The sequence below is a fragment of the Halichoerus grypus genome, chromosome 7 (assembly GCF_964656455.1).
Source record: "Halichoerus grypus chromosome 7, mHalGry1.hap1.1, whole genome shotgun sequence".
In the NCBI taxonomy this organism is placed as follows: Eukaryota; Metazoa; Chordata; class Mammalia; order Carnivora; family Phocidae; genus Halichoerus; species Halichoerus grypus.
Window position 1 is genome coordinate 73,516,852 of NC_135718.1, and position 13,257 is coordinate 73,530,108.

The 13,257-nt window shown below is 41.8% G+C and overlaps 1 protein-coding gene across 3 annotated transcripts in view; it reads left to right on the forward strand.

Moving 5' to 3' along the window:
• The window catches only part of MTR (5-methyltetrahydrofolate-homocysteine methyltransferase), a 99,513-nt gene that overhangs the window by 64,182 nt on the left and 22,074 nt on the right, over positions 1-13,257 (forward strand). For all 3 annotated transcript variants that reach the window (XM_036074092.2, XM_036074093.2, XM_078077752.1), the window contains exons 22-24: positions 1,069-1,169; positions 7,485-7,552; positions 8,134-8,254. In XM_036074092.2, the coding sequence (XP_035929985.1) occupies positions 1,069-1,169; positions 7,485-7,552; positions 8,134-8,254 (290 nt within the window). The remainder of the gene's footprint in view (positions 1-1,068; positions 1,170-7,484; positions 7,553-8,133; positions 8,255-13,257) is intronic.

Consider the following 13,257-nt stretch of genomic DNA (forward strand, 5'->3'; position numbering starts at 1 on the left):
GGGTAGGGACCATGGGGCTTGGCTGTGCTTCTCATTGAAGATAAAATGGAGCAACGATCTCTTTGACCCAGTCTCAGAATACCCTGGGCTTTTCTTTTGAGTGTGGCTTTGTGAATTTTTAATATGAACGTAGTTTTTCAGATAAAGCCCATGATTTCAAATCAAAACCAGTTCATTCATTCATCTGCTGACCATTTAACAGAGCTCCTACTATGTGCCCAGCACGGTGCTCCACACTGTAGCTACAGAGCTTGGTCCCTGCCCTTGAGGTAACTGAATGATGTTTGGCTTTGGAAAACCTCTTCACTGATCGTCTCTGTACCCTGGTAACGTTCCGGCACTGCTTCTGGATCCAGTTTAACTCCTGTTGGCTGCACCACCAGAGTAAATCATTAAGCTTTGACCTTGTTTAGTGCCCTGTGAAGCTCAGCCGGCTTTGGCCTGTGGGATTCTGAATTCTTATATTGATGTGAGTTTGTCAATGGCTCTGACAGATGTAGAATCCCACTTGCCTTGCATGCCCTTTTCTTTTCTCTTTTTAAAAAATGATTTATTCATTCATTTAGTTACGTATTTGGGAGAAGGGGTGCCCACAGTGCATAGCACGATGGTATTAAAGAAACAAAATATAATGAAATGCCCCTGCAGTGGGCCGTTGAGATGGTGATTCGGGTTCCGATGGGCCGTATGCACTCTCCAACTTCTCCCTCTGGTCCCTCCTTCTCCCTTACTGCTCACAATAAATATTCGTCAGACAGCGTTTTTGGAGTTAAGGATATGTTCTTCAGCTATGGGACTGTTTTGTAGTTGACCTTAACCTATTCTTTGAGGTGACGGAACCCCCGGTTGAAGCTTCTTGGGCTGACCAACGAGGCAGGCCTCCTTTAGACAGCTGGGGCTTACAGCTTTCTACTGGCAGAGCACGTGATGTGGGTTCTAGGTCTGCTTTTGAGGTTGCCTTGGTTTTGTGAAAGTGCTTTCTGTGGCAACACCTGTCTGGCTCTAGGGAATTAGGTGATCTGCTCTAAGTGAGCACAGCAATGCTCAGCTGCGTGGCTTACTCCCCAGGATCCTTACCAGGGCACCATTGTGTTGGCTACCGTGAAGGGCGATGTGCACGACATAGGCAAGAACATAGTTGGCGTGGTCCTTGGCTGCAATAATTTCAGGTAAGTTAAGACTCACCTCTTTCAACCCCTTTCTTATTTAAAAATAAAAGCATTAACAGGATGATTCCTTATTGGTCAGGAGGGGGAGGGTATGGCCATGGACATTGTAGATGATTTTTCATTTCTGTTTCCTGACTCTGTTTTGTACATTCTCTACATTGAATACACCTTTTCAAATGAAGTAAGTTAGTAATTAATCTGTGATCTGTGTGGTAAGGACAAAAAGAACAGGAAAAGCTATTCCAGCAGGGTCAGAACAACCAAGAGGCTTCTTGAGAATCGACCTTGGGCCTAGGCTCTAATAACTAGAACACTGGGCTCCTGCCCACAGCCAGTGGCATGGGGCATATGCTGTTTCTCTTCTCCATAAATTGCCATGTTTTAGAACTGAGATCTTATAAGACTTTGGCTAAATGGGGTGTTGTAAGAAGGCTGTGACTGTACAATTCTCTCTTTCCTCTGCTTAGAACAGGACCATGCATCCCTCTTGGAAACAATGAAGCTAGATTTTGAAATGTTGTATAGAAGTAAAATCTCTGGCTGACATATCTCATTAGAGTGAATATTCAGCCCTCAGTTATTTCCGTGTGAGAGCTGATGACCGTAAGTGTACATTTTGCCCAGATTTCAACATATTCTTTATGATCAGAAGCCTAATATAACTAATGCCTTCTCTGGTCCATGTCCAACCACCAGTCCCTTTGAGTCATGGACTTCTTTCCAATGTGCCGTTTTCTCTGCGAAGTAGAGAGCCCCTCACAGGTGTCTCCTGCTGTCCCGTGACAATTCCCCGTTGATCCCCTCCCTCTCTCATCTTGGTTAACCATCTCTGCCTTCCAGGCAATTCAGTGCAACCAGGAAGCACTCAGGGAGGCTCCAGATGGAGGAGCCGCGTCAGGATGGCACCTTTCTGCCTCTGTCTTCACTGGTGTTTCTGTTTGCTGCCTACTCACTGTCAGAACACTTAGCACTTCCTTCTTGTCCTTGGAAATGAATATTGTTCTTGGAATGCATTCATTATTTTTTAAATGATAAATATATTGGAGATACTGCGGAGGTGGTTGTAATGAGATTTCCCCAGTAGAATAAGTATTTGGATAAGGTGTTTGCTTCCTGAAATCTATAAGACATCTCCACTCTTGTTTCAGCTTTTCAAGTCCCATGTTGTTGGCTTCTGTTGGCATTCATCGTAATTAGTTAAAATTGAATTCAGCTCGTAAATGTTTATAGATCATCTCCTATACACCACACATTGTACTAGTGACACCAGATACGGTTTAGTTGGCGTTTCTCAAGAATTCAAGGAATTTATTGTTTACTAAATAGCCAGGTTACATAGTCAACCGTGATCATGGAACAGAAACTGTTGAAAAAAGCAGTTTGTAGGTAAACTTCCTAAAGCAATTCTTGAGATATAATTGTCAAGTGTTTATAATTTTTTATTTTGAAAAATGGATAAGTAGCCAAGAGAGTCACACTAGGAATGTTTTTTCCTCCAGTAGAGACATTGTAAGAGGCCAGGGAGAACTGTGGCATTTCTCCAGGGTGCTCCTAGTGCGGAATGTCAGCATTTGTGAAAGCCTGTTTATTAAACCCAAGGCTTTCCTCCAGCACATCTAGTCCTTTGTCTTGTGCATTGAAAGTCTGCTTATCTTTGCTCATAAGTCTAACTGGAGGAATATCTTCTCCAGTGAAACTGTAATTATTCCTTTTATAAAAATATAAGTGAATGTGCAAACATTTTCTATCCCGTCAGACACCCTTTTGGGTCTTGTGTCTCTTAACACGTGGCCCCCTGGTCAGTTTAATTTTATGGCGTCAGCTAGTAGACAAGTGCCCCGAAAATCTACCTTATGTAGTTAAACGTGTACTTTTGCTGAGCATCAGGTTTCTAGGCTGGATTTGGGGTGAACTACCCAGCTAGTGAGTAAGTCTAACAAACCATCTGGTACCAAATCCTAATACAACTTTCTAGTTCCTGGCTGTTTGTCATTGATGCAGAAAATCTAATAAAATGGAAAGAACTTCCTTCTTTGTGAAGGAAAAGGAAGTAAAGGGGACTAAAGACGATAGTCCTGTCTAGACAGAGAACATTTTTATGGGGATGACGCATTAGATTCTATGTTATAATAGAATGTATAAATTTGAGAATTTGAATAGACCTCAGGGATGTATCCACTGAGAGTCTACTAATACCTAACATTAGTTTACCACTTCACAAATTAGATAGTGCTTTCATAGCACTGATTTTTTTCTGTCTTCTTTTCCTGATGTTTTTCTTTTCCTTTCTTTTCTTTCATCCTTCCTTTCTTTTTATGGTTTTGATCCTGCTCTGCCTGCTTCAATTACTGTCTTTCTCACTTTCTCACAAGGAAACAGGCTTCGAGAGGTTAAGCGGTTTCTTCATGGTCACACAGCCAGCAAGAGGCAGGCTATATGCCCAGGGCTTCTGGTTCCAAAAGTCAGGACCCTGTGCTCTGTCAGTTTATCTTCCAGTATTGATTCTAGTTATAAAGTTAAACAACTTTAACTGTACTGTTTAATGTTGATATTCTAGTTAAATTCCTCTTACGTAATTTGATTTTTGATCAGATAGTACATGAAAATGGATTTTAGATATACTCCTTACTAATTATTACATAGAAAATGTGGATTTTTCCCACTTAACAGGTAATGCACACTGTTTAATTATGTAAGAAAAAGTAGGATATGTCAAAAGAAAATTTAAAATTAGATATCCTATATCTAGTACTTTAAAAATATGGATCTGGAGAAATGTAATAACAGAGGCCTGTTTATATTTTAACCAGTGCTTGCTAATCTACCTGTGGAGTATAAGTAAAAATTAAGCAGCAAAGAGTTATGAATGAACAGAATAATGGTAGGGTGTTCAACTATACTAAGTCAAGGGCACACTAATCCACCCTGTCCTGACCACACATGCTCACTTGATGATTATTCATAGGCTTTCAACCTGATGTGTGTATATGAGTATGTGTGTGTATGGGTGTGTGTGTTACATGGTTTTTCAGCTTAACTGAGATATAATTGACCTGTAACATTTTGTAAGTTTAAGGTGTACAACGTATTGATTTGATACGGTTCCATATTGCAATATGATTACCACCATAGTGTTAGCTAACACCACCATCCCTTCACATAATTATCATTTCTTTTTTGTGGTGAGAACATTTTCTCCGCGTCTTGGCCAACACTTGTTACCACTTGTCTTTTTGAAAACAGCCATTTTAACAGGTTTGAGGTGATATCTCATTATGGGTTTGATTGGCATTTCCCTGATGCTTAGTGATGCTGAGCATCTTCTCATATACATGTTGGTCTTTTATAGGTCTTCTTTGGAAAAATAGCTATTCAGTTTGTCTGCTCAACTTATTATATTTGAAAGGGAGACTTTCCAGAATTTATTTTTTTTTAAAAGGAGAAATTGAAACAGACCCTCTTAGCTCCGCTTAACCTCAGATTGGAAACGGGCCACGGGGACTGCAGAGTAGTAGGGTACTGCCATCTGGTGGTAGCACCTGTGAATTGCAAGATCAGAAAGGAAATTCTGTCTTTGTTCAGTTCACTTCTGGAGACTGCAGCAGATAGGAGGCACCCTGAATGAATGCAGATGCATGGCTCTGAGTTTCCTTTTTTAATTCTTCCAGAGAGTACAAGGGACTTTATCTATTACAGTACTTTTTAAATTGTATGTATTCTTAGGTAGTATTGGATGCCTTTGCTAAAGCAGCGAGTGCAGCTTACATTTTTTTCTGAATTAGAAGCCCAAATTATTGCTTGCGTTTACAGCTGTTATAAGCACTTTAGAAAGATGATTTTAAAATCACCATTTTCCCATAACATTAATTTTTTTTTTTTAAGATTTTATTCATTTATTTGACAGAGAGATACACAGCAAGAGACGGAACACAAACAGGGGGATTGGGAGAGGGAGAAGCAGGCCTCCCGCTGAGCAGGGAGCCCAATGCGGGGCTCGATCCCAGGACCCTGGGATCATGACCCGAGCCGAAGGCAGACACTTAACGACTGAGCCACCCAGGCGCCCCCGTAACATTAATTTTTATTCTCTTTAATCTCTCACGTGGCATAATACAAGACTGTGTATAAGAAGAGGCCTGTGGACATGGGGCATAGAGCTCCAGGTGGAGAAGGGAAACCAAGGGAAAACATGGGGGAATGGAGAATGGAGGTGTGGGGGAAACAGGACATGGCGGTGAAGATGAGGGACAACGGCAAGGGGGCGGTGGGAAGTAGGGCGGGAGCTGCGGAAGGCAGGGCTGGGTTTGTAACCCACCCCTCCCCTCCAGGCTTCAGGTCCTTCCTTCAGCTGAAGTTCCCCAGGGCCACCTGGTTCCTCATTCTGGACCTTTAGTGCTCGTCTCTTCCTGGCCTGCCCTCTTTTTTCCTTCATCTAGCTGATACCTACTTTTTCTTTGAAAATTCAGCTGAGGTATCGCCCTCCTGGGATGCTTCAAGTTCCATTTGGATAACTAAAGAAATGTCAAATTTAGGGGGTGCCTGGGTGGCTCAGTCGACTGAGTGTCCAACTCTTGACTTCGGCTCAGGTCATAGTCTCAGGGTCATGAGATCAAGCCCCACATTGGGCTCTGTCTGCACTGGGCGGGGAGCCTGCTTAAAATTCTCTCCCTCTGCCACCCCCCCCCATCCTCAATTGCTCTCTCTCTTAAAAAAGAAAGAAAGAAAGAAATCTCAAACTTAGTATTTTGAAAATTGAACTAGTTGTGGCCCTTAAGATGCCCCCTCCTCCCCCTGACCTCTCTGCCTCCAGTTTCCTCTCCCCCATTCTGTTCAGTCACAAGGTCTCCTTACTGTCCTCAAACCAAGCAAGCATGCAAAGATGTTCCTGAAAGACACATTGCTTAAAACAAGAAAAAGACATGAGAGCAAGTTGATTCTTACTATCATACTGGCGATTTTTAGTTGAATTTTAAAAATACATATACAATGTTGAATACAGTCAGCTTTGAAATGTATGCCTTTTTGTCTTGATTTAAAGACAATATACTAATTAATTGAATTTAAATTAAAAAAATAAAGGCAGTATACTATTTTGCTTAGTTTTATATGCAACAGTCTATATTTAGTCATAGTTTAGCAAAAAATCCAATTACCAGACTTTTTCAATATGCTAAAAAAAAAAAAAGGGTGGTGTCCTCTGACTCTTGTTATACCCTGTGGCACCACAGCATTAAAATCTGCAGCATTTCCTCTACCAGGTTAGTGCTAACACCCTGAGTATAGTTATTATTGATTCGAAATTGTCTTGGTTTTTTACTGAGGAGTCTGTATGTGCTAGTTTATTTTTTAAAAAATTTTTAAGTGATATGGGAGCAAGCTGAAAAGTCAGTATAAAACGTATATAGCAAGAAGCAAACTCCTTCCTGCCCGGCATCCACTGTCACCAGATGATACTGTGTCAAGTAGTAGTTCGTAGCACTGATTTTTTTTTTTTTTTTATCTAAAATTATTTTGCGCCTGGGTGGCTCAGTCGTTAAGCGTCTGCCTTCGGCTCAGGTCATGGTCCCAGGGTCCTGGGATCGAGCCCTGCATCGGGCTCCCTGCTCAGCGGGAAGCCTGCTTCTCCCTCTTCCTCTCCCCCGCTTGTGTTCCTGCTCTCGCTGTCTCTCTCTCTCTGTCAAATAAATAAAATCTTTAAAAAAGAAAAAAAAATATTTTGCCTATTTTAATGACATTGTAAAAGAAGTGAAAGTGCATGCTGTGAAATGCATACTCATGATAAACTTAAATTGTAAAAATGACTGGCATGGTGGGTCCTTTCTCCATCTTGACGATGAGGGGAATGGGAAATTGTTACTGAATGATCCAAGTTTATATTTGGGATGATGACAGGGCATTGAAAATAGTGGTGATGGTTGCACAACATTGGGACTGACTGTAATTTGCGCCTCTGGGTAAACTTATTGGGTAACAGGGCAAACGATATTTTACATATTTTACCAGAGCTTAAAAAAAAAAATAATGCCACATGACAAAAATGATTGAATCGTATTTTTTGAATGGGTGAATTTTATGCTGTGTGAATTCTGTATCAATAAAGCTGCTTTAAAAATCTTAGCATAGCACCTGGCATATGTGGTAAGTACTTCATAAGTGGTCATTGTAGTTGTGATGATTGTCGGTGCTTAGTGAGCATGTCCCTGTGACTCCAGTTGACATTAGAGGAGTGTTTGGTGGCTGAGTAAAAATGTTCATCTCGGCTTTGTCTCTGATGGGTTCTCATTAATTTCTTCACATCTCCTTTCTGTCCCCCAGAGTTATTGATTTAGGAGTCATGACTCCCTGCGACAAGATCCTGAAAGCTGCTCTTGACCACAAAGCAGGTACGGTCCACCTGTGCTTCTGGGCTTTCCACTGGATGTCCTCACCAGCAGGGTGTGTCTGTCGGTAACCGGTGACGCCCCAGCCCGCGTGGGACCAGTGGGGCACTCAGGCAATTAGGGGCCAGTTCCTGCGTGGGGGGCTTTCACTGTCGTTTATAGTGGGGTTTGATTGGTGAATAGGGACCGGTGAAACTCCTCCCAGCTGGGAAGATGGGGAATGGGAACAGGATTATTACAGGGTCGTATCAGATTTTTCTCTGTGTATCATCGTTTTTATGTTTCTTGAGACACTGTGATGCATTTAAGTCTGGGAAATCCTAAACAGTGCATTTTATTTGCATGGCTTCCCCAAACTGTGGCAAGCACATTATTGCAACTTGAAGCTACAAATCGTATTTACTACCAAAAGCAAACAAATAAATTGAAACTCCCCAGAAAAGATGTCTTAGAATTAGAAGTTGGGAATTCATTTAAGGTCTTCTGGTCTTTATTACAAAGGTTTTAAAATGAGTCTTGCGTACTTTTCTGTGTTTTCTCTCATCTTCCTCCTCACTGTCCTTTTTTCCTTTTTGAAATAATAGATATAATTGGCCTATCAGGACTCATCACTCCTTCCCTGGATGAAATGATTTTTGTTGCCAAAGAAATGGAGAGATTGGCGATAAAGATTCCACTGTTGATTGGAGGAGCAACCACATCGAGGTAAGTCATGCTAATGAACTTTTTGCTTTCCTTTAAATTCATCTAAATGCCAGTGTTTAAAAACAGTGATAAAACCTGTGGGGTTTGGGGGGGGGGGTTTGTTTGTTGGTTTGGTTTTTTATGCTTAGTGCGGTGGCTCCTTCTGTGTAAGCCCATGAGCCTCCAGCCTTCCTGGACAAGAGCCAGCGTGCTGTTGGAGCGTGGTCTAGGAAGCTCCTTTGTGATCTCCCCACCCTGTGCCTTTTTTTGGATTCCTTTGGCTTGTCAATTGTCTTTTCCTTAATCCCCTCACCTCCCATTCAGTTCCTGAGATTTCTGATAAACACTCCTCTTGAAATCAAACCAAGTGGAGAAAGGTGTATCTTTTGGTACAAAGATGTTGCTTGAACTTTAGCCCATTCTCTGTTTGGAAGCAGGTGTCTGATTGAGTAATTACAGGTTCCCTTGAAGAAACTCCAGCTTTGTAATAGTTGAGGCTGGAGGCCAAGCTAGCAAGAATGAACCAAAGGATCACCTTGGGAAGTTGTTTTTGAAAGGGGGAACCTTTTGAGAAACTTTCAGTTAAGCAATTTAAGGAGGAGAAAGTTATAAGTTGGTCCCATGACATTATTCATTTTGTCAGATTTTTCCTGGGGTTGTGATCATAATGATATTTGGTGAGAAATATGTTAATTTATGGGTACTGTTAGACTTTTTCTGACATGTTCCTTATGCCCCGTGTTATTTACTTTGGCAGGGAATAATGCCCAGGTGGAACATTGAACTTGATGATCCTACTAGCACGCAGTTTATTTTTTTTCTAATACAAGAATACAATAGAGTCCAAAGATATTCCAAAGTTCCTTTCACACTAGAAACAACTGTACATTAAGCCAGTCGTATTAACCAAGTTTTCCAGAGAAACAGAATCAATAGGATGTATATGTATATATTTACTTTATGTATGTTATATATGTTACTCTATATTATATTCTTAATATATACTATATATTATGTATACAGAGAGGTTTATTTTAAGGAGTTGGACCATGCCATTTTTGGGTCTGGTAAGACTGAAATCTGCAGGGAAGGTCAGCAGGCTGGAGACCAGGCAGGAGCTGATATTGCAGTCTTGGTTCCAAAGGCTGTCTGGAGGCAGGATTCCTTCTTCCTTGGGGCACCTCAGTCTCTTCTCTTAAGGTCTTCAACTGATTTGACAAGGCCCACCCACACTAGGAAGAGTAATCTGCTTCACCCAGAGTCTACTGATTTAAATGTTAAATCACATCTAAAAAAATACCTTCACAGAAACATCTAGACTGGTGTATGACCAAAACCTAGATCCCATGGTGTGGCCAAATGGACACATAAAATGAACCATCATACCATTTATAATCTGAGAGCATCATTTTCACAAGTAGTAACAGTGTTATGTGTCATTTATTCACTAACTGCTTTTCATACTTGAAGGACTCCATAATGTGGCCATTGCTGCTCACCTTAGAAAACTGGGTTTGTTTTTCCACCCAGGACTTACCCACTAGGATATGGGGCAGATTATTCTCTAGGGATCTGACCACCCATCAAGAACTGGGGTTTCAGTGAGCAGGGTCTTGGGTAACTGATGATTTTAATGTGAATATTCATCAGCTTAGTAAAGAGAATGATCAGAATTTACAGACTGTTGTGAGGATGAAATGCCTTTTAAGATCACGGTTATAAAACAGAATAAATAGATGTGATGTTGGTTTCCAAATAAACCATTTTTTAAGGCAGGACACCACACTGAGAAGTTCAACGTCAGGAAACCACGTATTGCTCTTATGCAAATTGGAACATTATAAATGGTCCATTCTGTTATATCTCTTACCAAGTAAGGGCCACCAGATTAAAGAGGATTTTAAAAAAACATTCGGAAGCGACATAACTAGCTTCCCAAGATATACCATATGCAAAATTAGCCACGCGTGCCTCCTAACAGTTAGAACCTGGCATATCAAGTTAGAAGCAGGTCAGAAGTTACCCACTGTCTCTCCGTGCTCCTGCAAAACTTCTGTTCTCTTCGTCTGGGAATTGGTGACGTGATCCTCCCCGAAGGTGGAAATCTAGGTCCTATGACCTCACAAAGTTCCTTCAGCTCTCCAGTGCTCTTTTTCTGTATGAACTCCGCCTTTTTTCATGCTGTTCTCTTCATGCCTCTTACAGTTTCTGGGAAAATAATTGGAAAATAAAAGCCAGTCGCCAGTTACACGTTCTCTTCTCCATTGTTCTGCTAGAACAGCCCTTGCAGGATAGATTCCTTAGATTCTAAGAACCTCGGCGTAAAACTCCCCGACTCTGACTCCGTTCTAAAGTAGTGACAGTGGGTGAAGCCTCACTCAGTCTTGCTTAATCCAGCCCTCTTCTTTAAGGCAGCCCTTTTCCTGAAATACAACGGTCATACAGAAAAGTACACAAGTCAGAGATCTACAACTCGATGAATTTTTACAAAACTGAACCCCCTACGTAAGCACCTCTAGATAAAGAAATAGAACGTTATTGGCACTTTGGGCGCTTGGCTGGTCCCCCACCTAGTCATCCTTTACAACAAAATGACCACTGTGCTGTCTCCCATCACCGTAGGTTGGGTTTGCCTGCATTTCAGCTTCATAGACGTGGAATCCCGTTGCATGTGTTCTTCTATGTCCCACTTATTTTGTGCACCGTTCTGCCTGTGAGGCCCAAACTGGTGGTTATAGTAGTTGTTTTTCCACCATGGTGTATATAATATTCCATTGTATAATTGTGTACTATACTGTGGTTTAGTTATCCAGGCTACTGTTGGTGGACGTTGGGTTTTTCCAGTTTGGGGCTATTGGGCAGAATGCCGCTGTGTTCGTATTTCTGCCCTGAAGCAAACTTGCTGGGTCCTGTGCATACGATCATTGGCATTAGATGTCGCTGGATAGTTTTCCAAAGTGATTGTATTAATTTACACTCCCACCAGCAACTATGAGAGTTCAGTTACTCCACACCCTTTTCAGTTTTATCCATTTCAGTACATATGTTAATAGTATCTTGGTATGGTTTTCACTTGTCTTTCTTGCTGACTAATGATGTTGACTACCTTTTCATGTATATGTTGACCGTTTGGGTTTGCTTTCTAAGTCTGTTTTTTTTTTTTTAATTCGGTATTCTGCCTTTTTTCTTACCGATTGGTATGCATTCTTTATTTATATTGGATGCAAGCCCTTTGTTAGAAATATATGGCAAATAGATTCTTCCATTATGGCTTGCCTTTTGCTGTCTTAGTTGTATTTTTGGATAACAAAGTTTTTAATCTTCAGGAAGTCTGATTTATCAGTCTCTTCCTTTACGGTTAGTGCTTTTTGCATCTCTCTAAGAACGCCCTCTACTCCTGGGAGAGTCAGCTTTGCTAGAAGGCAAGGAGAATTGGGATATCTCAGAAGCCCTCTGGGAGCTCTTACTCTTACCTCCTGCAGACCTGTTGAGAGAGCAGCCATGTTCCATTTTTTGCCTTTGTGAACTGTTATTTGAGCAGATGGCAGCTCAGGATTTCCAAGTTGTCATGAAAGAAGATGAGGGGCTGTACCATGTCCATGGCTTTTCCAGATCTCAGTGGCCCGTGGTGGCATGATGGAATTAGAACCCTATTCCCAGGACACTCGCAATGAGCCTTACGGCTGACTGATGGATCCCGGGACGAGTTGAAAGGGCTCTACAGACTTGGGGTCATGTGTGCATGGAAACATGCCTGGAGTTCCCTTTTTAACCTGTAGCTCTGAGAGGATAGAAAACTGAATATTCTTCTGTCCGTAATGCATATTGTTTTGTATCACAAGCTAGAAATGACTTGCATGGAAATCTGGCCCTGTTAGCTGCACAGCTTCTCAAAGGCACAAGTCTGGTAGTTAGCACTCAATTTTTAAATGGTTCAAAACCCATAACTTCACAGTGTCTTTTTCAGTTATTTTTTTGTGAATAGTGGAGAATTCAGAAGGAAGTCACATTGCTCGAAGAGAGAGGTCATTTCCCGAGTTTTTGTTTTTGTTTTTTTTTTAAAGATTTTATTTATTTATTTGACAGAGAGAGACACAGTGAGAGAGGGAACACAAGCAGGGGGAGTGGGAGAGGGAGAAGCAGTCTTCCCGCGGAGCAGGGAGCCCGATGTGGGGCTCGATCCTGGGACTCCAGGATCATGACCTGAGCCGAAGGCAGATGCTTAATGACTGAGCCACCCAGACGCCCCATGTTTTTGTTTTTTTTATGAATTGTTAGGAGGTAAGATGCTGAATCGCATAACTAGCATTGTTTTCCTCGTGGCGTTGGTTACGGGGAAGCTTGGAGCTCAGGTGCGGGGGGAGGATTTCACGGACCCGACTTCTGCATCTGACCCCACTGCTGATTGCCTCCCATCTTCATTTCCCTTGATTCTCATTTTTCTCATCAAATTCTAAGGGTTTTTTTGGTCATGCTGCATTTATGTAAAACGTTTTAATTCTGGAAGGATAAGGCATTAAAAAAAATTCTTGAATTAACTTGTTCTTTTTCAGAGTTTTTAAAAAGACCTTCTGAAGTTAACACTGTCCTGCCTGTTGGGCAACCGTGGGGGGTGACTCACTGAATCTCCAGCATTGCTGAGGGACTCAGCAGAGACAGAGCTGAGATTCAGCCTCAGGGCCCAGCCCTGTGCTGTTGGTCTGTAGGAGGGGAGGAGAGATTCCAGTGTTTTCCATCTTTTCAGGCTTTGGAAAGAAGTCTGCTTCCCGCTGGAGACAGATGCGTAAATGGAAGCTTAGAAGAAAGTAGACTCAATGTCATACTATTTTATAAGGAAACCAGTAGTGCTCTTGATGGCTGAGCCAGCTCAAATTTCATGGCTGTGCTCCTTTAGCTTTGTTGTGTGTGTGTGTGTGTGTGTGTGTGTGTGTGTGCGCGCGCGCGCGCTGGAAAACAGCACTTTGCTTTTATTTGTTGTTGCTGGTTTTAAATAGTGGGATCCATCCATTTCTTCCCGGTGCCCT